This window comes from Psammomys obesus, unplaced genomic scaffold, assembly GCF_907164565.1.
Source record: "Psammomys obesus unplaced genomic scaffold, mPsaObe1.curated_primary_1811, whole genome shotgun sequence".
In the NCBI taxonomy this organism is placed as follows: domain Eukaryota; kingdom Metazoa; phylum Chordata; class Mammalia; order Rodentia; family Muridae; genus Psammomys; species Psammomys obesus.
The window spans coordinates 2,485,841-2,506,499 of record NW_026596109.1 but is presented as its reverse complement, the minus strand read 5'-3'; the positions used below and the strand labels follow the sequence as shown (position 1 = coordinate 2,506,499).

At 39.2% G+C, this 20,659-nt stretch overlaps 1 protein-coding gene across 6 annotated transcripts in view; it reads left to right on the top strand.

The window, feature by feature from the left end:
* Dock7 (dedicator of cytokinesis 7) overlaps positions 1–20,659 on the top strand; it is a 191,754-nt gene that overhangs the window by 28,425 nt on the left and 142,670 nt on the right. For all 6 annotated transcript variants that reach the window (XM_055628697.1, XM_055628699.1, XM_055628700.1 and 3 more), the window contains exons 3-9: positions 3,515–3,690; positions 3,929–3,997; positions 6,787–6,916; positions 7,005–7,217; positions 7,778–7,863; positions 12,170–12,236; positions 13,563–13,712. In XM_055628697.1, the coding sequence (XP_055484672.1) occupies positions 3,515–3,690; positions 3,929–3,997; positions 6,787–6,916; positions 7,005–7,217; positions 7,778–7,863; positions 12,170–12,236; positions 13,563–13,712 (891 nt within the window). The remainder of the gene's footprint in view (positions 1–3,514; positions 3,691–3,928; positions 3,998–6,786; positions 6,917–7,004; positions 7,218–7,777; positions 7,864–12,169; positions 12,237–13,562; positions 13,713–20,659) is intronic.

Here is a 20,659-nt window from a genome sequence, read left to right as displayed (position 1 = left end):
ATTTCTTCTCTTTTTTCTATCAGTGGATAAAGTTCTGTTCCAACTTTTAAAAACTGGCTTCACTGAGTTGTACCATGCAGTCTTATCAATTTAAAGAATTAAATTCCATGGGATTTTATAAATTCCCTGACATACTACCCATTAGGAAACTTTCATCACCTCAAAAACAAACCTTTGTCTCGTATTTTATCACCCTTCTTTCTGAGCCCCACCCAGCTCATATTTGGTTTTGAGGGAGGGTTTTTGTGAGTACCCCCAGTAGCTTCAAACTTGTGATCCTTTTGCAGCCTCTGGATTTTAGGTTATACCAACATATTTGGCTTATACTGGAACCTCTGATGGTGTGCTGAAAGTTCTGACAGTTTGTATCGACAGTAACCGTATCCCAGATGAGTGGTAGTGCTTCTTCTCTTTGTATGGGGAATTTCTTTTAGTATCCTTGCAGGGTAGGCTGGCAACAAAAACTTTTTTTCACCAGAGTATATTTTGATTCCGTTTTCACACTGTTTGTGATTAGTCTACAATTCTGAGTCAGTAGGTCTTTCATTCCCCAACAAATTGTTATTTCCATTACTTTTTTGTTTGTTTGTTTCTGTGGCTAAATACCCAACAAGAAGCAACTTACAGGTGAAATTTTCATTATGGTTCGTGGCCTGAGGACGCAGCCTGCTGTAGGGGGGGAAGGTGCAGTGGTGGGAGAGAGTCAGGACCCCAGTAACAGGAACATGGCTTGCCCACGTCTCACTAGGCCAGGTAGACTTGTTTCTTCCTTTTCCATTTTTAACTTATTTTCAAGTTTCCAGCCCGTGAGATGCTGCCACCCTCCTCCATGGAGGGTCTGTCTCATGCAGGAAACCCAGCTCACAGGCACACCGAAAGGCGTGCCCCACTAATGCACTCTGGCAGTCCCGCCCACCCCCAAGAGCCTCTCTGTGTAGCCCTGGCTGTCCTGGAACTCACTGTGTAGACCAGGCTGGCCTCAAACTCACAGAGATCTGCCTGCCTCTGCCTCCCGTGTGCTGGGATCACGGGTGTGTGCTGTTGACTGAAATTAGCTGCTTCAGTAAAGTCTTTTTTGGTGATAAATCTACTGTAATCGGCCCTCTAGTCGTCAGGCGCCATTTCTGTTCAGCTGATTACCAGTCTTTCTTACTGGGTGCAGTAGTGAGCACCCGTAACCCCAGCACTCAGGGAGCTGAGGCTGAAGGACTGGGTATGAGGCCAGCCTGGGATAGACAGGGAGTTTTACGAAAGCCTCAGCTGCATAGCAAGACTGTCTTTGTTTGTTTGCTTGTTTGCTGTTTCTGAAACAAGGCTTCTCTGTATAACCTTGGCTGTCCTGAACTCTGTAGACCAGGCTGGCCTCGAATTCACAAAGATCTGCCTGCCTCTGCTTCCTGAGTACTGGGATTAAAGTCCTGCAAGACTGTCTTTATTAGTAAAAAAAAAAAAAAAAAAAAAAAATTGTATTTCGCTTATTTTTTTGAAAGTTTACTTTGTGTCTTGACAGCTATTTCTTTGTTTATTCTGTGAAATATAATTTTTTTAGTCTATAGGCTTTTGTCTTTTTGTGACATTTAGACATTTGAGCGGAGGGATTTAGGAGTTATATAAATGAGATACTATTTAATGCTAAAAATAACAGCCACTATCTTTTGGGTGTTTATGGCATACATGTTCATCATTTTACTTTCCAGCAGTAAAGGTAGCTTTACCTGTGGCTCGTTGTTTATTCCACAGAAGACTTGATTAAAGGTCTCTTATACTTAATAATAGGCAAGTGTTTTTCCTCTTATTGTGCTTTTTTATTTATTATTATTTTGATCTTTTGAGACAGAACCTCTCTATTATGTAATTCTGGCTGTCCTGGAGCTTGCTGTGTAGAGCAGACTGGCCCTGAACTCACAGTGATCTACCTAGCTGTGCCTTTAACCCACATGCTGGGATTAAAGACATGCAGCGCCACTCCCAGCTGAGCATTCTTTTTTTGTTGTTTTATATGTATGGTATTTTGTCTGCATGTATTGTCTGCGTACCGCTTGTGTGCAGTGCCCTCTGAGACCAGAAGAGGGCATCAGATCTCCTAGGATTGATTGGAGTTCAAGATGGTTGTGAGCTACCATGTGGGAGTTGGGAATCCAGTTCTCTGCGAGAGCAGCCAGCCAGTGCTCTTAACCTTTAAGCCATCTCTCTACCCTCCCTATCCCCATTGAACATCTTAAGAAATAACATGTTCTTATTTTTACTGGTCTATAAACTGCAAATTTATTATATAGCCTTAACAATTTTGCCTGGGTGTATGTTTTTTTTTTTTTTTCCTGGAATTCGATTTAATAAAAAGTATGCTTTCAGGGATGAAGACATGGGTCAGCAGGTAGGGGGGGGTGTGCTGCTCTTGCAGAGAACCTAAGAACATGGGGTTCCCCGTGTTAGGTGGGTCAGAGCCTCTCCAGATCCAGGGGATCTTATGCCCTCTCCTGGCATCCATGGGCAGCTGCGCGGGCATGGGCTTGATCATGTGCGCGTGCATACACAACTTAAGAATCTTTAAAAAGTATATATTTCTAGCCTGGGTAAAGGCTATGAATATTTTAGCATTAATAATACATAATTTAAGTAGGCTCTGAGTATTAAATATTCTCTGGTTATTATTAAACAATCACAGGTGACTGTAAACTGTAAACAGCAGATGTTCACTCTGTCCTTTCTGGAGACAGTTTCTGAAGTCTACAGATATAAGTGAAGTAGTGCTTTGCCAGGGTCATAGCTCCTGCAGTAGTTCTTGGGGAAAATCAGTCCTCGCTGCTTCCTGGTTCTGGTGGCTCCTAGCATTTCTCTACCTGAGGTGCTTCGCTTCATCTGTACGGGTAGCCTCCTCCAATGTGCTTTCTGCTCCATCTCACGTGGCTTCTTTCTCAGTGTGTACAGCCCAGATCTCCTTAAGTGTCTCCTTAAGTGGATATTGATAAGTGTATGTAGGGCACGCCCATACAGTACAGGACAGCATCTCCATCGGAAGCTTTGTAACACATGCAGAGGCTTACTTCATTTCCACGTACATTAACGTGCACAGGGGCCATGGATTAGGGTGTGGAGAGTTTGGGGAGCATCATTGTTTTACCTATTACAACCTGGTCATATATATTTGTTAGAATAATGACTAACAATAAGTAAAATAAAGACAATTCTTAGAAACTTAGCAATACACATTCCAATGGTAGTAATAATCATTGCAATGAGAAGTCTGAGAGCCCTGAATTGTAACGAGATTGCTAATTATTATTTTTGGTTTTAATGTGAGAATTACGGGAATTACCTTCTCCATGTGAAGGTCAAGAGTGTGAAGAAAGCCTAAGGGAGCTTGAGGCTGGTGCTGTGAGTCTCAGCGGATCTGTACATCTGCTGAGATCTTGCAAAACACTAAGTTAAACCATGTTCTGCTTTTTCTTTTTCTTTGCTTAAAGTTGTCAGATTCTTTGTTGACCTCTTCCTTTGCACACACTCCTCTGCTAAGGTGCCCCTTACTGAAGCTGTTGATCCTGTGGATTTGGAAGATTACCTCATCACTCACCCTTTATCTGTGGATTCTGGGCCTCTGAGGGATTTGGTTGAATTCCCTCCAGATGATATTGAAGTTGTATATAGTCCTAGGGACTGCAGGACCCTTGTTTCAGCTGTGCCTGAAGAAAGGTAAGGAGACATTTACCTTGTTTTAGTTTTAGTGTAACTATAGGAAGCCTATTTTTTTACTTTACTTAAATCACACTTTTATGGTATTTCTCATTATAAAAAGAACTTCAACAAAAATTTTATAAAATTCATTGCTGTATTCTTCCTTGGAACCCTTTCGGAGAGTGTTTCTAACAAATCTGTGTCTTACTTTTCTGTCTAAATTATAAATATATTTTGTTTTTGTTCTTATAAATAGTGAAATGGATCCACATGTAAGAGATTGTATAAGAAGTTACACAGAAGATTGGGCCGTTGTGATCAGGAAGTAAGCTGCTTGTTTATTATAATATCTTAAAGTGCTGAGTAGAGGGATTGGAGAGATGGCTCAGCAGTTAAGAACACTTGCTGCAATTATGGAGGACAGGTTTGGTTCCTGGCACCAGGTCACAGCATCTGGAATTCTAGTTTGAGGGTATTCTGTGGCTTCTTTAGGAATAACAGGCACGAGGCCACACATGGAGGCCACACATGGAGGCCACATATACATGGAGGCCAGTACTCATATACATAAAGTGAAAATAAGTAAATCTTAAAAAAAGAAAAAAAAACCCACTTAGTGGAATTTTTAGTGTTACTAAATTAGATTTCATAAAATTTTGACACTTAAATTCACTAAACAAAATGGTCAAAGCAGAAAAATATTACCTGTAAATATATGATTTTATGGAGTTCCATACATCTGCTTGTTTTGTTTTGTTTTTTTTTTAATAAAATACTAAGCTTGTAAGAATGCTATTCCTATATTAAGGATCAGTACAGACTGATAGAAGGTAATGATGATTCTGTAGTCTCATTCTCTTAGGAAATCATGATGGATATTGCTAGATAATTTTTCTCAAAAACATTGCAGTTTTGTAAAACTTGCATAGCTAAGTTAAATTTAACAACCAACTTTCAGATCCAGCTATTTAAAGGTCTTTAAAAAATTTTTTTTGAAGGTGTCCCTTTGTAGCACAGGTGAGCCTCACATTTATGATTCTCCTGACCCTGAGATTTCATGCGTGTGCCACCACAACCACATTCTCTGTTACTGTTTTTAAAACTGTCTTAGTATTTATAGGTCCTGGACCTTTACATTTATCCGGTTAGGTAATTATTCATAGAAAATAATCTGTTCTTTTCTATGACTTGGTTAATAATTTTTCTAGCAGAGTAATTTTGAAATAGTCATATTAAAAATAAAATGCAACTACTTTTCATTAGTAATTAGTAATTTGCATAATGAGGAAGGGTCTTCATTCTGGAATATTTTACCATTGTTTTTCTAAAAGAGACATAAGGACAAGTAGTGATCAATTTGGTTATGACATAATTTTCACTGATGAAATGATCTGTGCTAAATAGTAAGTGATGTGGGGCCTGGAGCGATGGCTCATGGTTAAGAGCACTGGCTGTTCCTGCAGAGGACCTGGGTTGGCTCCTGGCTACATTGACAGCTAGCAGCCATCTCTACGTCCTGTTGCAGAGGACCTGACACTCTCTTCTGCGGGAACTACGTGCACACGGTGCGCAGATCCACACGCAGGCGCGCCCATAAAATAGAAACTGAAAATATTAAAAACTGGCGTGTCCACTGCATAGCGTGGCCTTGTGGCTGCTGTCGTATTTCGGCAGGCTTACGAATGTGCTAAATCTCATTTTGGAGGATAATACTGATTCCTTATTAGCCTGAGAGGACCTGTTAAAGCATAGTTTGCTGATCTAGAACAGTTGTAAAAACAATTTTGGGAACTGTTCTAATAGCTGGATATTTTACATTACTCGAAAAATGTATTCTCCTTGCTAGATAATTGGAAAACCTTTAAATTCTGTGCACATGGGTTGGAAACCTATAATCAAAAATCTTAATAAGGATATGAGTTGGAGGAGGGAAAGAGATTGATTGATTGATTGATTGATTGATTGATTATTAGTTATTAACCTCAGAATTATCATTAACCTCAGCTTATCATTGGTTGAGGCATGATGGGGGAAATTATATTAATGGATAATTATTATATGCTATGTATTTTATTGAGTTCTTAATGCTTATAGCATTTATGGTTTCAACAGATAAGGTATCTCAGACTCAAAGCAGTTAAATATTAATTTCTCTGAGGTCCCACAAACCAGAAAGTGAGGTGGCCAGGATTGGAAGTTAGGGCAGCTGACTCTAATGCTTATAGTTTTTTTTTTGTTACACTAAATATTGTTATATTCATTAATAAATGGGAGACAAGAAGGTGGACTAGAAGTTGTTGGTATCTCTGAAAGATAGAAAATGTGTGTGACTCAGACATAGGAAAACCATGATGCAGTGGTATGCTTGTGATCAGTTCTTGGTGACTAGGATTTTATATATTGTTCGAAAAGAAAGTATATTATAGTAATTTAGAAGTTCTAAATCCCCCCGTAGGTATTTGTAAACAAGGTAACATGTGTATAATGGTACGTAGATTTTATTGTTTTTCATTTTATGTTGTGGGTTTAGATTTAGAGCTTTTATACAATAATGAGTCACTGCAAAAGTTTAAAAATTCAGGGCTTGCTGGGAATAGTGGCACACGCCTATAATCCTGTCACTGAAGAGGCAGAGGCAGCAGATCTCTCTGAGTTTTAGGCCAATCTGGTCTAAAGTGTGAGTTCCAGGACAGCCAGAGCTACATAGTGAGACCCTGTCTCAAAAAAAGTAAAAACAAAAATTCAGTGCTTATATGTATCTATACATCATTAAAATTTTATATTAGCATAATATATATTTTCTGCTTAGTTTATTCTTTAACCTTGATTTCCTGGTTGTTTCTGTTTGTTTTTAACTGATACATTTTCTGAATAGAAAGTAAAATTTAAATCATTGGCAGGAAAAGAAGCTAAGTAGGTTTACTTTTAGACGTGGCTAATCTGCTCTTCACTTGGATTGAAGGAGTTTGGGTGGGTTAGCACACTCAGAACTGCTAGGGTAGATCCCAGGCATGTTTGTGTGACAACATAATTGTTATATGTGAATAATTATGCCATGACGATGCGCAGAGAGAGAAGTTTTCACTCTCTCTCAACTGATTCTATTTTGAATAGATACCATAAACTGGGAACAGGATTTAACCCTAACACCCTGGATAAGCAGAAAGAAAGACAGAAAGGACTGCCCAGACAAGTCTTTGAATCTGATGAAGCTCCAGATGCCAATAGCTACCAGGATGAGCAAGTAAAGTTTTCATTCTTAAGGGACTTGAAGGACGCGCTTTTAGTTAACTAATATGTTAATATTCATAATTTAATGTTTCTCATGACAGGATGACCTTAAAAGACGTTCCATGTCAATAGATGATACCCCAAGGGGCAGCTGGGCCTGTAGCATCTTCGACTTAAAAAACTCGCTTCCCGATGCCTTGCTTCCTAATTTACTTGATCGAACTCCAAATGAAGAAATAGACCATCAGAATAATGACCAAAGGAAATCAAACCGTCACAAGGAGCTGTTTGCTTTGCATCCATCACCAGATGAGGTATTGACTTTGCATATAAAGCAGCAAGGAAGCCAGACTTGATGGCGCCTTCCTGTCATCCCAGCTACTTGGAAAGCTGAGGCAGAAGGATCACAAGTTTAAGGACGGCTTGGGCTACTTAATTAGTTCAAGGCCAGCTTGGGTACCCTACTGAGAATTGATTGCAAACTAAAGTAAAATGGGCCAGGGATGGAGCTCAGTGGCAGAGCACTTAGCTACCATGAGCAGGGCTGCAGGTTCAGTCCCCAGCACCACATAGAAGCAGCAAGTGATCATTACGTTACCTCTTTTGGGAATATACTTTGTATGTATTACAGTGAGGTTGGAAGCAGCCATGGAATATGTGAGTTAAACATGCTTTCAATACTGGTGGATTTACTTTCAATGAGGAATTTCTGTGACTGAGTACATTTGGGGTGTAATGGCTTCTGTTTATAGACAAATGTGGCATTCTTTCCTGTGTTTTACTGAAGACTGAGAGCACTAGAATGCTTAAAGTCTTAAAAACAAAACCCTGAGATACCCTGTGTTCACTCTGCTGTTAACTTCTCACTCTGTAGGAAGAACCAATAGAACGGCTCAGTGTTCCTGATGTGCCTAAAGAGCATTTTGGACAAAGACTTCTTGTAAAATGTTTATCACTCAAGTGAGTATTTCTTTTACTGTATCATTTCTGTTACCGGGGCTAATATTTTGATTACCGGTATAACAAAACTTCAAATTTTATGTTTGTGTATGCATCCTTATGAGAATTGTTTTTCATTTTTTCTTTTGAAGTTATTTTTTTTAAGAACTTACATATTTATTTTGGTTTTAAGAAAAATGTCTAGTTTTATTTAATGTTTTCCACACATCTGTTATGAACAGCTCTTCAAAAGGAGGAAAGTGCATATAAGTAAGAAACTACTGTATTCATATTATCTGCCTTACAAGAGTGACATGGCAACGGGGATGTTGGTGTGTATCTAATCCCAGCACTCAGTAGGCTGTGGGCGCGGGGCGTGGGTTTGAGGCCACTTAGATTGGATAACAAAACCCTCTGTTTCTCTCTCAAATAAAATCATTTATTTATATTTTTAGGTTTTATGAATTTTCAGTGTATACCTTAATCTTTTTTCCCCGAAGTAATTCTAATTTAAGAAAGCTTTTGTGTAATGAGGACATAAACAGAGTGATAATATATATATATATATATATATATATATATGCTTCCTGCCAGAAACCCTGAGAGTTGTCCTTTTATTATTTTTTTCCAGTTGTCCATGTTAGGTTAAGGAAAGGATAGTCCCCTCCACACATTCACAGAGAAACTTACAGGCATAAGATCTCAGTCTTTTACCTTAAAGAAGTCTAGGGTGTTTTTTTGTTTTTGTTTTTTTCAAGACAAGAGTTTTTCTGTGTAGCCTTGGCTGTGGACTTGCTTTGTTGACCAGGCTGGCCTGGAACTCACTGATCTCCGCCTGCCTCTGCCTCCCCGAGTGCTGGGACTACAGCCATTTGCCACCACCCCTGGCTTATTATTAATATCATTATTATTTTGTACTGTGTGACATATTGTGACACTGCAGTTTCCATGGGAAAACATTTATTTGTTTGTTTGTTGTTTTCTTTTGAGGGGAGGTTGCAGGGGTGGAGGAACGGGTGGGTAGGTGAGTTTGATTGGGGTGCATAATGTGAAATTCATCAAGGATCAGTAAAAGTAATTTTCTCCAATAATATCTTTGATCATATTCTTTCCTCTTCCCCACCTCCTCCCCGATCTTCCCTCCCTTCCTTCCCACCCAACTTCATGTTCTCTCTCTTACATTCTTTGACTCTGTAAAAATCAACAAGCAAAGCAAACCAAAACAGAAAGCAGATACAAAAAAATGGCATCTTTTTCCTGTTGGTCAGCGACTCCTGGGTGTGGGGCCTGCCCTGGAGTGTGGGTGATATACACAGTGGCTCCTTTGGAGAAAATAGACTTTTTCTTTACAGCAGATCTTGATTGTCAATAGCTTCTCGGCAGGGGTTGGGTTGGGACTTTGTGTTCACTTCTCCTTCTCTGAGCTGGGACGTTTGCCTGGACCTGTGCAAATCTGTGCATACGGTCAGTCTCTGTGAGCTCATAGGTGTGTTAGTCCTGTTGGATCTGAAGATGCTCTTTCTTTGGAGTTATCTATCTCACTGATTCTTACCGTTTCTCTGTCTCCTCCTCCGCATAGATCCTGAGCCTTAAGGGGAGGGGTTTAGTGAAGATGCTCCAAGGTCTCTCCCTTGCCACACACTGTCCGGCTGTTTTCTGTGTTAGTTGCCACCTGCTGCGCGGAGAAGCTTCTCTGGTGATGGCTGAGCAGTGCACTGCTCTGGGTCCCAGCAACCTGTCTTATTTTGGTTTTGATTCTGTATATGAGCATGTAAATCCAAGTGCTGGCAGACACTGGATTCCGTGGAGCTGGAGTTACAGTGGACTGAGTCAGCATGGCTGTTGGGAACAGAACTCTTGTCCTTGGCAAGAGCAGTGTGTGTGTTCTTCTCTGAGAGGATGGCCATTTCTCCAGCCTCCAAAATGATTTTCATTTAGGAATAGAAAGCATCTTGGGAAACAAACACAAACTATACAAACAATTTCATGAGCTTTTTTAAACTCACTGATCTCCAAATTAAAACAAACTATGGAAGGCTTAATTTGCTTTTGTGTGCCATCCTTGCCCAGGGCCAGGGCTTACTGTGTGATGCTTGTTGCCAAAGCCAGCTCAGGAAGCACTTTTTCATGCCCTAAACTGAGTAGTATTAGTTTTTACATTTGTACGTGAAGCTAGAACATTTTAGAGACAATGCTGACCGCTGCAGCTGCACAGCTCTTCATTTACTGCCGCCTGTGAGGTCTGCTGGCAGCTGTTTTTGATGGGGAGTTATGAACACAAGAAATCTTTCTCTTTTCCTCCCTCCCTCCCTTCATTCCTCCATCCCTCCTTTCCCTCCTTCCCTCCCTCCCTCTCTCCCTCCCTCTCTCTCTTCCCCTCTCCCTTTCTTCCTTCCTTCCTTCTGTGGCTGTCCTGGAACTCACTATGTAGACTGTGTAGAACAGACTGGCCTCTAACTTGGACATTGCCTGCCTCATGAGTGCTGGGATTAAAACACTCATGCTCCAGGGACCCTCAGTTTCTGCCTCCACAGCACTTGGGCTCTGTAGACACATTCCTCCATGCCTGGCTGTGTCTGTGGGATCCAGACTCAGCTCTTAAGCATGTGCTGAAGGTGCTCCTCGGCCTTCTTCCTCCTTTTGCAGGGACTCCAGTTTCACTGGATCCGTGTCCCACCCTTAGGATTCTGTTTCACCTTGATTTCCCCACTGAACAGACCCTAACTTCAGTAGTTTTTCAGATCGTGGGCTTCACATAAGAATTTGAGGGTGTCTTTCTGCCCACAGCAGTATTCGCCACCTGTTCGTTCTTCTCTCTGGCCGTTGCCAAACTGGCTTGCTGTTTCTGTATGTTCATCTGTCTGCTTATGTCTTGCAAATAGAATTATAAACTATGTGGGGAGTTTTCTTCATACATGTTTTCATGGCTCATCAATATTATAGCATATATCAAAGTTTATGACTATATGTAGCCAAATGATAGTCCACTGAATGGCTATGCCACTTCCTAAAGTGTCAGTTGATGTATGTATGAGATACTTCTACTTAAAAAAAAAGAACAGCTCTATTTGATACAGTTTCCGTATTATATAGTTTATTCAGTTTATGCCCAGTTTACAATTTACTAATGAATTCTATTGTATAATTCAGTGTGTTTTGTTATACTCACAGGCCTGTGCAACTTTTATCAGTGGATATTAGAACACTTTCCTCTCCTATTCCTGTCTGTCTATCTCTGCTGTCCCTTGACCTCCTGTGTGTGTGTGAGAGAGAGAAAAGGAAGCTTAACTACTTACTCACTATTATGCATAAATTATTTACAGGTCATTGGTACTTAAGTTGGAAAAAGCAAAACAGTAAAGCTTCTATCTGTGTATAGAAACTCTATAGCAGCACAGCAAGCACAAAAACAAAACAGTAAAGCTTCTATCTGTGTATAGAAACTCTATAGCAGCACAGCAAGCACTATCCCTAAAGAAAAACATTTTTTTTCTTGTCTCTTTCTTCGTTTCATTTCTTCCTGCTTCTTTTACTTTCCCTTTGTTTGGCTTTCTCCTCTCCTCCCCTTCCCTCCCTTCTCCCTCCTCTCCTTCCTTATTATGACAGAGGCCTGGATAAATGATGACTCAACTTCATCTCAGTTCTTCTTGCATGGTGGGCCTTTCCAAATGCCTTTGCTTTTCTCTGAATATTTTAAATGTATTTTTTACTTTTTTGTGTATGAAATATTTGCTTTATAGCCCAGAAAAAAAAAATCTTAAAACTTTATTTCAAAGTGAACACACCTAAGCAAACAACTTAATTACAGGTTATAAGGGGTTAGTGCCACAGAACGAAAGTTCTGTGAAGCTTTTAGCAAATTTAGATCTGTTGTTGCTGGAAAAATAAGGAGAGTTACACAGACACGAGACTGGTTTTAAAACTATGAAAGCTACGTTTGGAAAGTTTTTCTTAGGGTAATACAGATAGGCACAGGTGTAAAGGAGGAAGATATGAAACAATGAAGTTTGAAATCAGAACTTCTTTCCAGATCTCTCTCTCTTTCTGTGTGTGTGTGTGTGTGTGTGTGTGTGTGTGTGTTTCTGTCTCCGCCTGTGCATCTGTGTGTGGATGTGTACCTGTGAGAACAGATGTCTGTGGGGTCCCGAAGAATCCGCGGCAGCTCAGTGTGGCCGTTAGCTGTTGCCTGATGTCTGTGTGGGGAACTGAACTTTGGTTCTCGGCATAACCAACAGTCCTAAATTGATGAGCCATCTCTTTAGCCCAAATCTATCTTTCATATGCATTTTAAAGCTACTTTATCCTCTTTTTTTTTTTTCCCATAAAGGTTTGAGATTGAAATTGAGCCCATTTTTGCTAGTTTGGCTTTATATGATGTCAAGGAAAAGAAAAAGGTAAGTTTCTGGAACTTGATTGCAGTTATTGTCATAATGATATGTTTTAGAAACCTGCCTAAATGCCTGATTGATAAACAGTTAGTGATTTCTCGAACATTATTAATTGAAAAAGAAAATAGAAATTTACCTTTTTACTAATTTATCTAATTTTAATTTATGTACATTAGTGTGAAGCTGTCAGATCCCTTGGAATTGGGGTTACAGGCTGGTGTGAGCTGCCATGTGGGTGCTGGGAATTGAACCCAGGTCCTTTGGAAGAGCAGACAGTGCTCTTAGCCGCTGAGCTATCTTTCCAGTCCAGAAATTTATCTTTTCAAGCTTAGTTAAATATTTTCTTCTTATAGAAAATACTTTAGTTGAGCTATCTTTACTGAGCTATCTTTCCTGCCCAGAAATTATTTTCTTCTTATAGAAAATACTTCAGTTGAAACCTGTTTTTTTTTTTTTTTTCTTATTGAAAACATCCCAAAGCAAATGGCAGGTGTAACTTTTAAGAAATAAACAAGCTAGTGCAGGATAGGGCACTGGCTAGAAGCAGTATGTAAGAAAATAAACATGATGATCCCTGAAATGTATTGATACAGTTTGAAATCTCTAATTGCTGACACTGTTTTATGTATGTTTAGGTGGCGTGTCTGAAGGAGTGAGTTTAGTTTTACTGTGCTGTTTTTATTACACTTTGGAATTTTCATGAGGCATCAGACAACTTTTCTTCTTGTTTCTTTGCTTTCTTTTTCTCCCTCTTCTTCAGCTTTCCCTTTTCCTTCCCCTCTTCTTTCTGTGGTGCTGAGGATTAGCCCAGGGCTCTGGGCATTTGAGCCTGGGGTCGAGTACTCAGCCACATATCCGAGAATCCTGCATTTCTTACTTTAATACACTGGGTCACTCTGTCGTAGAAACTTGGACGTACCGTCGTTATCAGCACATGACCTGTGATTAATTTCTTCAGGGAGAACTTGTCAGGTAGCTTTGTAAAGTGAAAGTTGCTGGGATTAAGTCAGTGACATGAAGTTCTAAATCTCAGCTTGTAGCCATTCATCTCAGTGCAGCCTTAACTGCAGTTTTAGCAGAGGGACTTGCGGTTCGAGTCTTTAGAAAGCGTTTCCCGTGTGATAGCCCAGAGGACCTTGTATGTTTTCTTGCCGTTGATGCAGATCTGTGGATTGGTCTTAGTGAAATACATAATCAACTGTGAATTTGAATAAAATGTTTTAGAAAGGGTTTTATTTTCTGTAATGTCTTGGGACGCTAGATACATGATTTTTGTGCATATCAAAATTGTTGTATTGGTGTAAAATGTAAATTTCTGGATGTATTTTTCAGATTTCCGAGAACTTTTATTTTGACCTTAATTCAGAACAGATGAAGGGGTTGTTGCGGCCACATGTGCCACCTGCTGCCATTACCACACTGGCAAGATCAGCCATTTTTTCCATAACTTACCCTTCCCAAGATGTCTTTCTTGTGATAAAGGTGAGACTATCTTTAACATATGTATTTATTGTTCGCTGTCTATTCATGTCTTTGTTAATATTGTAAACTTACTAAGGAGAGTACCTGTCTTGGTTTTGTGTTTAATATGACTTAACGTTTCCTGAGTGGACAGTGGCGGTAGTCAAGGTTCTGCAGTCCAGCAGCAGGCTTATCGTAAGGGATTGCCTGATGTGATTGTGGGAGCTAACAGTTGCCCTGATTTGTAGGGCAAGCTGCCAAATGCAAATTCAGCTAAGAGCTAGATGCTATTATAGTCTGGAGTCCAGAGTCCATGTAACAGACTGGAGACTTGGGCTAGGTTTCCGTTACGGTTGTCTTCAAGAAAACTCAGTCTTTGTTCGTAAAGCCATCAACGGATTGGGGGAGGCCCATCCACAGAGTAGAGATTGATCAGCTCCACTCAGGGCTTCTGTCTGAACTGGTAATCATCTCTAAAAACCCTTTCACAGCAACATTTAGAGGAATGTTTGACTGAATAACTCAGGACCTAGGTCTTCTTAAATTAGCCTTAAATTAACTGTGCTGCAGTTATGTCACAGTCATATAAATATGAAAGTTACAGCATTGAGTTCATAGATCATTGTGATTTGACTGTCGGCCAGGTGACAACCAACAATGTTGTCTGGTCATAGAGACACAGCTAGCACTTAGAGATAGAGGCAGAAGGGTTGGAAGCTTGAGGCCAGCTGGACTACCTAGCAAGACCCTGTCTCTTAAAAAGGAAAACAAGGGCCAGAGAGATGGCTCAGAGGTTAAGAGCACTAGCTGCTCTTCTAAAAGTCCTGAGTTCAATTTCCACCAAACATATGGTAGCTCACAACCATCTATAATGAGATCTGGTGCCCTCTTCTGGAGTGCTATATAAATAATAAATAAATCTTTAAAGAAAGGAAAACAAAAATGAAAATAACAACCACAAAAATGCCCAAACATACTCCCCCCCCCAAAAAAAAAAAGTAATTATAAATTTTAGACACTAGGTAGGCCTGGTAATATAGGTCTGTGATTCCAACATTTGATAGGCAAGTTCAAGGCTAGATTGAGTTATAGAGTGAGTTTAAGGCCAGCCTGGGATACTTAAGGAGAACTGTCTCAAAATAAGAAGTAAAATGAAGGCTGGAGATACAGTTTAGTGTTCAGTGATAGAGCACTTGTCCAGTGTGTACTTGGCTGGCCGTAGGTTTAGTCCCTGGCACTGGGGGAATAAATTCAAATTATCACTATGCTACTATCTTATAACTTAAACACTAATTGGGACCAGCAGATGGCTCTGCCGGTTTAAAGGTGGTCACTGCCACCTGTTTGTTCCTGGAATCCACGTGGTGGAAGAAGAGAACTGACCCTGGCAAGTTGTCTTCTGCTTTCACATGAGTGCCATGGCATGCATGTTGGTGAGGTCTCCTTCATATATAAAATAAATAAATGAATGTTAAAAAATGAACAAACAGAGGAATGTGTTTACTTGACTTTGGTTAAGTTGACCTTTACTTGAGAGCAACCTAAAATATATTCCTTAATCACTTTATTTATATAAAATTATTATTAAAAGATAATACTTTTAAAATAATATTATAAGTGGATTTTCATAAAATTAGTCTATTTTACCCACAGGAATAATTCCCCAATTTATTGGATACATTTCTATAAATTCAGGTTACAGTTAGGCTTAATTTCAGGTAACAGTCATGGAGAAATTCACTTCAGAAATCCCTCTTAAATGAGGTGAGTTCTGCTGGACATGGTGACACACACCTTTAATCACACTTTTAATTCCAGCACTGCTGAGGCAGGAGCATTTGAATTTGAGGCAAGTCTGGTCAACATAGTAAGTTCCAGGATAGCAAGGAGAGACCCTGTCCTCAAATACCCCAAATAATAATAGTAATAATAATATACAATAAAATATATTATAATATTAATGTTTAAGAAAGATGAACATGAATGAGAAATACAGATATTACATGGAGAAAATGGCAAGTTTTTATAAACTAGATCATTTTGAAGAAACTAGTAAGGTAAAGATGATTGGGATATAGGCTGCTTGGAAATGAAATGATTTACTTGGGAATAATGGGAATAAATTACTTTTAGGATTAGGAATAAATATACTGAATATAAATGTTCAGTATAAAGAAATAGGTAAATCATAGTAAATTCATATGATGTAGAACCATAATTTGAAAAATTATGTTCTGGTAATAAATGTGAGAATATTTAGTGAAAAATAAATCTATATATTGTAATTCTATTTATAAAATACATACAAGTAAATGTATGTTTGTATGTATAAATACCCATATACATTCAAACCTCTGCTATTACATTTTAAAGGAAATTATTTTTGGAGATTTTCTTTAGTCATTTGTGGTCCATCATGATCATATTTCTCTTTTTTTCCTAGAAAAAATAATACAGTTTGATATATAGTTTCAGTTCATTTATTGTCATTTCATGAGAGAAAATCTCCTTAGCACTTGTGTTGACTTACTGCTGTACAAGAACAAAAAGAGGATGTTCCAGTGGGCTGTAACAAAAAGCCTTTGTTTGTAATTCATAATGTTTTTTTTTGTGTATTTATCTATACATCTGATTTATGTGTTGGCAAGCTAATCTGGGCTATACTGTTTTCAGGTAGACATGTTTGTGTGTCTGTGTTGTCTGGAATCAGTTGATTTAGCCCGAAATGGAGATGTTTTCTGGGTGTGTTGTTTTAGCAGTAAATTCTTATCTTTGTAGACATACCAAAGAGTAGACTCAGTTGGCCATATCAAGGCAGCTAACATCCCATTGGCTGAAAGCAGGTCATAACAGAGCAGACAATTGGGCATAGAATAGATCTCTATTGGAATAAAGTTCACAGAATCTTGTAGGAAAGGGAAAGATAAAAGAAGGGTAAAAAATTGGGGCTATTAGTGCAAGTATTGCTGCTTGAATATTTGGATTCTTAATCAGCAAGGATTATTAATTCCCTGCAACTTCCCCGCTCCCTCACTCGTTGATGGTGTGGTTGTTTGGGGCCAAGTAGATGAAGAAGTTATGCTGTATTCTACATAATGTTATTTGGAAGAACAAAAGCACGAAGCATGTTGAAAGAAAATGTACATGGACAAGTAAAACTTGATTACACTTAGGTGATGTTAATAAGATTTACCTAAAATAATTATTTAAATTAAATTTCCATTAAAATATGACACAACTATAGAAGGGATTGTAGAAGTTTTAAATGTGTAGTTTGATTAATGATCCTGAAATGAATACACTTGAATGACTAGCCAAGTTAAGAAATGAAACAGAAGAATTCCAGTACCACACAAGGTTGGGAATAGTATAGTACCCTCATTCTATCCACTGCCCCATTTCTTCTAAACACTTTGTCCCTGTTTTTGAATGGTTAAAGGGATAAGGTGGGTTGGGTACAGTTGGGAGGGAGAAATGTTTTTCTATTTCATCTAGTTGAATAGTCTGTACTTTGTTTAAAGCAAGTTTTCAATGTATTCTGTTGCTTTGTATTATTTCATGGTAAGAATATATGAAGATGACAGCTTGTCCATTATCCTGGCTGGGCACACTTTGCTTTACTTAAGTTTGTGTCTTGCAGTGCTAATTCAGTGAACATTTGTAATCTATTAGGAAGACATCTGAATTCTTTCTGTTTAGCATCTTCCTAGGAATTGAAGTGTGGTTGATATATGCAGGTATCAGTCACAGATAAGTGCTTGGTTAGGGCTGGGATCCCATGTCTATCTTCCCCTTTCAGGTTGGAACTCTGCAGGCCCTGTGTGTGCTGCTACAGACTCTGAGTTAATATGTGCATTGGTTCTGTTGTGTCTGGAAGACACTGTTTCTTTGATTCACCCACCATATCTGAGAGCTCTTACATTCTTTCTGCCTCTTGTACCCAGACATCTGAGCCTTGAGGGGAGTAGTGTCAGGAAACTAGGTCCTGGTGCTTTTGTAAGAAACCCTTCACAAACTGAGCCAGTTCCCCAGCTAAATTTTTTTAAAAAAGAAAAAAAATACATAGGAAAGTGAGATATTTTATAGAAATAATGGGAATTGAGAAAACATCCATTTAGCCACTTGAGACTATTATTGTGAAGAGGGCTAGCGAGGCAGCTTGGTGGTTAAGATCACTTGATGCTCTCACAAAGGACCTAAGTCCAGATCTCAGCTCTCCTATCAGGTGGCTCAGCGTCACCTCGAATTCCAGCTCCAGGGCATCCAACGGCTCCTGATTTCCACGGGCCCCTGCACATCATGTCTTAATTTGCTTTGTATTTCTGTGCCCACAACTAAAAACAGTTTGAGGAGGAAAGTGTCTAAAATATTTTTAATTGTGGTAAAATTGCAATTTATAATCTTAATCATTTTTAGTGTACAGATCATTATTAAGTATATTCATGGTGTTTTGTAATCAGTCTCCAGAAGTTTTTCAGTTCAGAAAATAAAAACTTACTAACAACTCCTTATTAAACCTTACCCCATTCTCTAAAAATCCTCATTATACTTTCTGTTTTGTAAAGTGGATTTTTGAGATACCTTATGGAAGTTTTTGTCTTTTGGAGATATCTAACAAAACATGTTTTCAAGGTTCATGAAGGTTTTGATACATGTTAGACTACATTTAATGGAATAATACTTCACTGTGTATATATCTATATATGTATATATAGATATGTAGATATATGTGTATATGTATACACATATCGTAATATACTTATCTGTTTATCCAAGTTAATGGATATTTAGATTCTTTGTCCCTCCCTCTCTCTCTTCCTTCCTCCCTCTCTCCCTTCCTCCCTCCCTCCTTCCTTCCTTTGCAGTTATGAATAATGCTGTTATAAGGAAAGCTATATAACATTTTCTATTTCAATCATAATATTGCACTCCTGGCCCCATAGGCTCATGCAAAAGACATTCAATCCAACTTTAAAAGCCTGTGGTCTTTAACAAGAGCCATTCAGAAGTTCAAGTCTCTTCTTTGACTGAAGTCAGTCTCTTAACATCTGAGCCTCTGTAACACCTACACAAACAATCAAAACAGTTCACATACTCCCAGAGTACAGTGCTACACAGTAAAGGTTCCCGTTCAGAAGGAATCAAGGCAGACCAACCAAAGATCAGATCAAATTCTCCCACATTCCTTCCCTAGACCTGCTTCAAAAGTCCATGAACCATACAACCAGCTTTGTCGCAGTGACAGTATCACTTCTGATATGATTTTCTGCATTGGTTACATTTTTTGTTGGTTATCAAATAGCCAACAACAAGCACCTTAGGGAAGGAAGAACTTCTTTGGCCAACAGTTGAGTGGATGCCCTCCCTGATGGAGGGGAGGCCCAACAGCAGGGAGCATCGTGCTGAGCAGGATGTGCAGCTGGCGTGGAGCTGGAGGCAGAGAGCACACAGGATGAGTAAGAGGGCCACAAAGCCACACTGCCGGCCCCAGCTGACCTCCTCCTTCCAGCCACGCCACACCCTGCGCGTGCTCCATTGTCTCCCGGAACAGCTCCACTGGTTGGGAACCAAGTGTTAAAACACATGAGTTTCTTTGGCATATTTTATACTCAGCTATAATAAAATCGCTTGTTTATTGGCTAATTGGATTTCTCATCATCACTGTTGTTGTTCCTGAGTTGTTCTTTATGCATTTGAAATACTAATTTGTTGTCAGACTAGTGCTTTGCATATAATTTTATCCTATTCTTCATGGTTTCTTTTCATTCTGTCTATTTGGTCCTTTAACGTGGTAATTGTCAGTTTGGGTGTAGGTTGTCTGTTTTTACCTATATCGTGGTAATGATACAGGTCAAGAACAAACTCTTCCAAATGCATAAAGCACTTTTTAAAAAGTTTTATAGTTTTAATAGTCTTACATTTAGGTTTTAGGTCCGTTTGGGCTTGAATTTTGGGTAAAGTGTAAAGTAAGGCTCCAGCTTAGCAGGATTAGCAGTCTTCACAGTTGTATTTACTGGAAAAAGTGCCTTTTCAGTAGTGAATCATATTGGCATCTTTTGTCAAGAAACATTTGACCAGGCTGGAGAGATGTCCTAGCAATTAAGAGCACTTGTTGCTCTTGTGCAAAATCTGGGTTTGCTTCCCAGCACCCACATGCTGTTATGAATTTGACACCCTCTTCTGACTTCCACAGGCCCCAGACACATATGTATGCACATATATACAAGCAGATGAGTCATACACGTATTTTTTTAAAACGACTATATGCAGGGGTTATTTCTGGAATTTCTCTTCTGTTCCATTTATTCGTTATTGTTCCATCAGTGTGACCGAATACCTGACAGGAGCGTGGGAGAAGATACTTATTTTGGCTAATTGTTTCAGAAGGATTATGGTTGTCCAGATGCCTGACAGACCCAAGGGAGGGAGACTCCATTTTGGCTTATGGTTACAGGATTCCAGCCATCCAAACACCAGACAAAATAAAGGGGAAAACACTTACTTTGGCTTCAAGTTTTAGAGGAATTCCCATCCATTTGGAGAAGCACAGTAGAAAAGGCTCTGTTTGTGGCTGTAGGTACATGAAATGACATTTCTTTACATTGTGGTTTTCTGGAGAGCAGCGGATACTTGACTGGAACCCAATGAGTTATTTCCCAGCAAGGCTCCACTTCTTAGGTGCCCACAGCCTGCAGGTCTGTGACCCTGCATTCAAACCATGAACCCGTGGCTGCCCCTGCAGATTTACAGTGCAGCTGTGTCTTCTTTCGAGGCCACAGTTCTATTGACTTGTGATCTGTTTTTTCACATCTGAAGTGACGTTTCTACTTGTTTGCTTTTCTCAAGCTTCAGATTTCTCTTGATACTCCTTTTCAAATTTAGGATGGATTTTTTTTTTTATTTCTCTCAAAAATTTGATAGGAATTTTATTAATTGTGTCCTTGAGCAACATTGGATTCTTCTTGGGG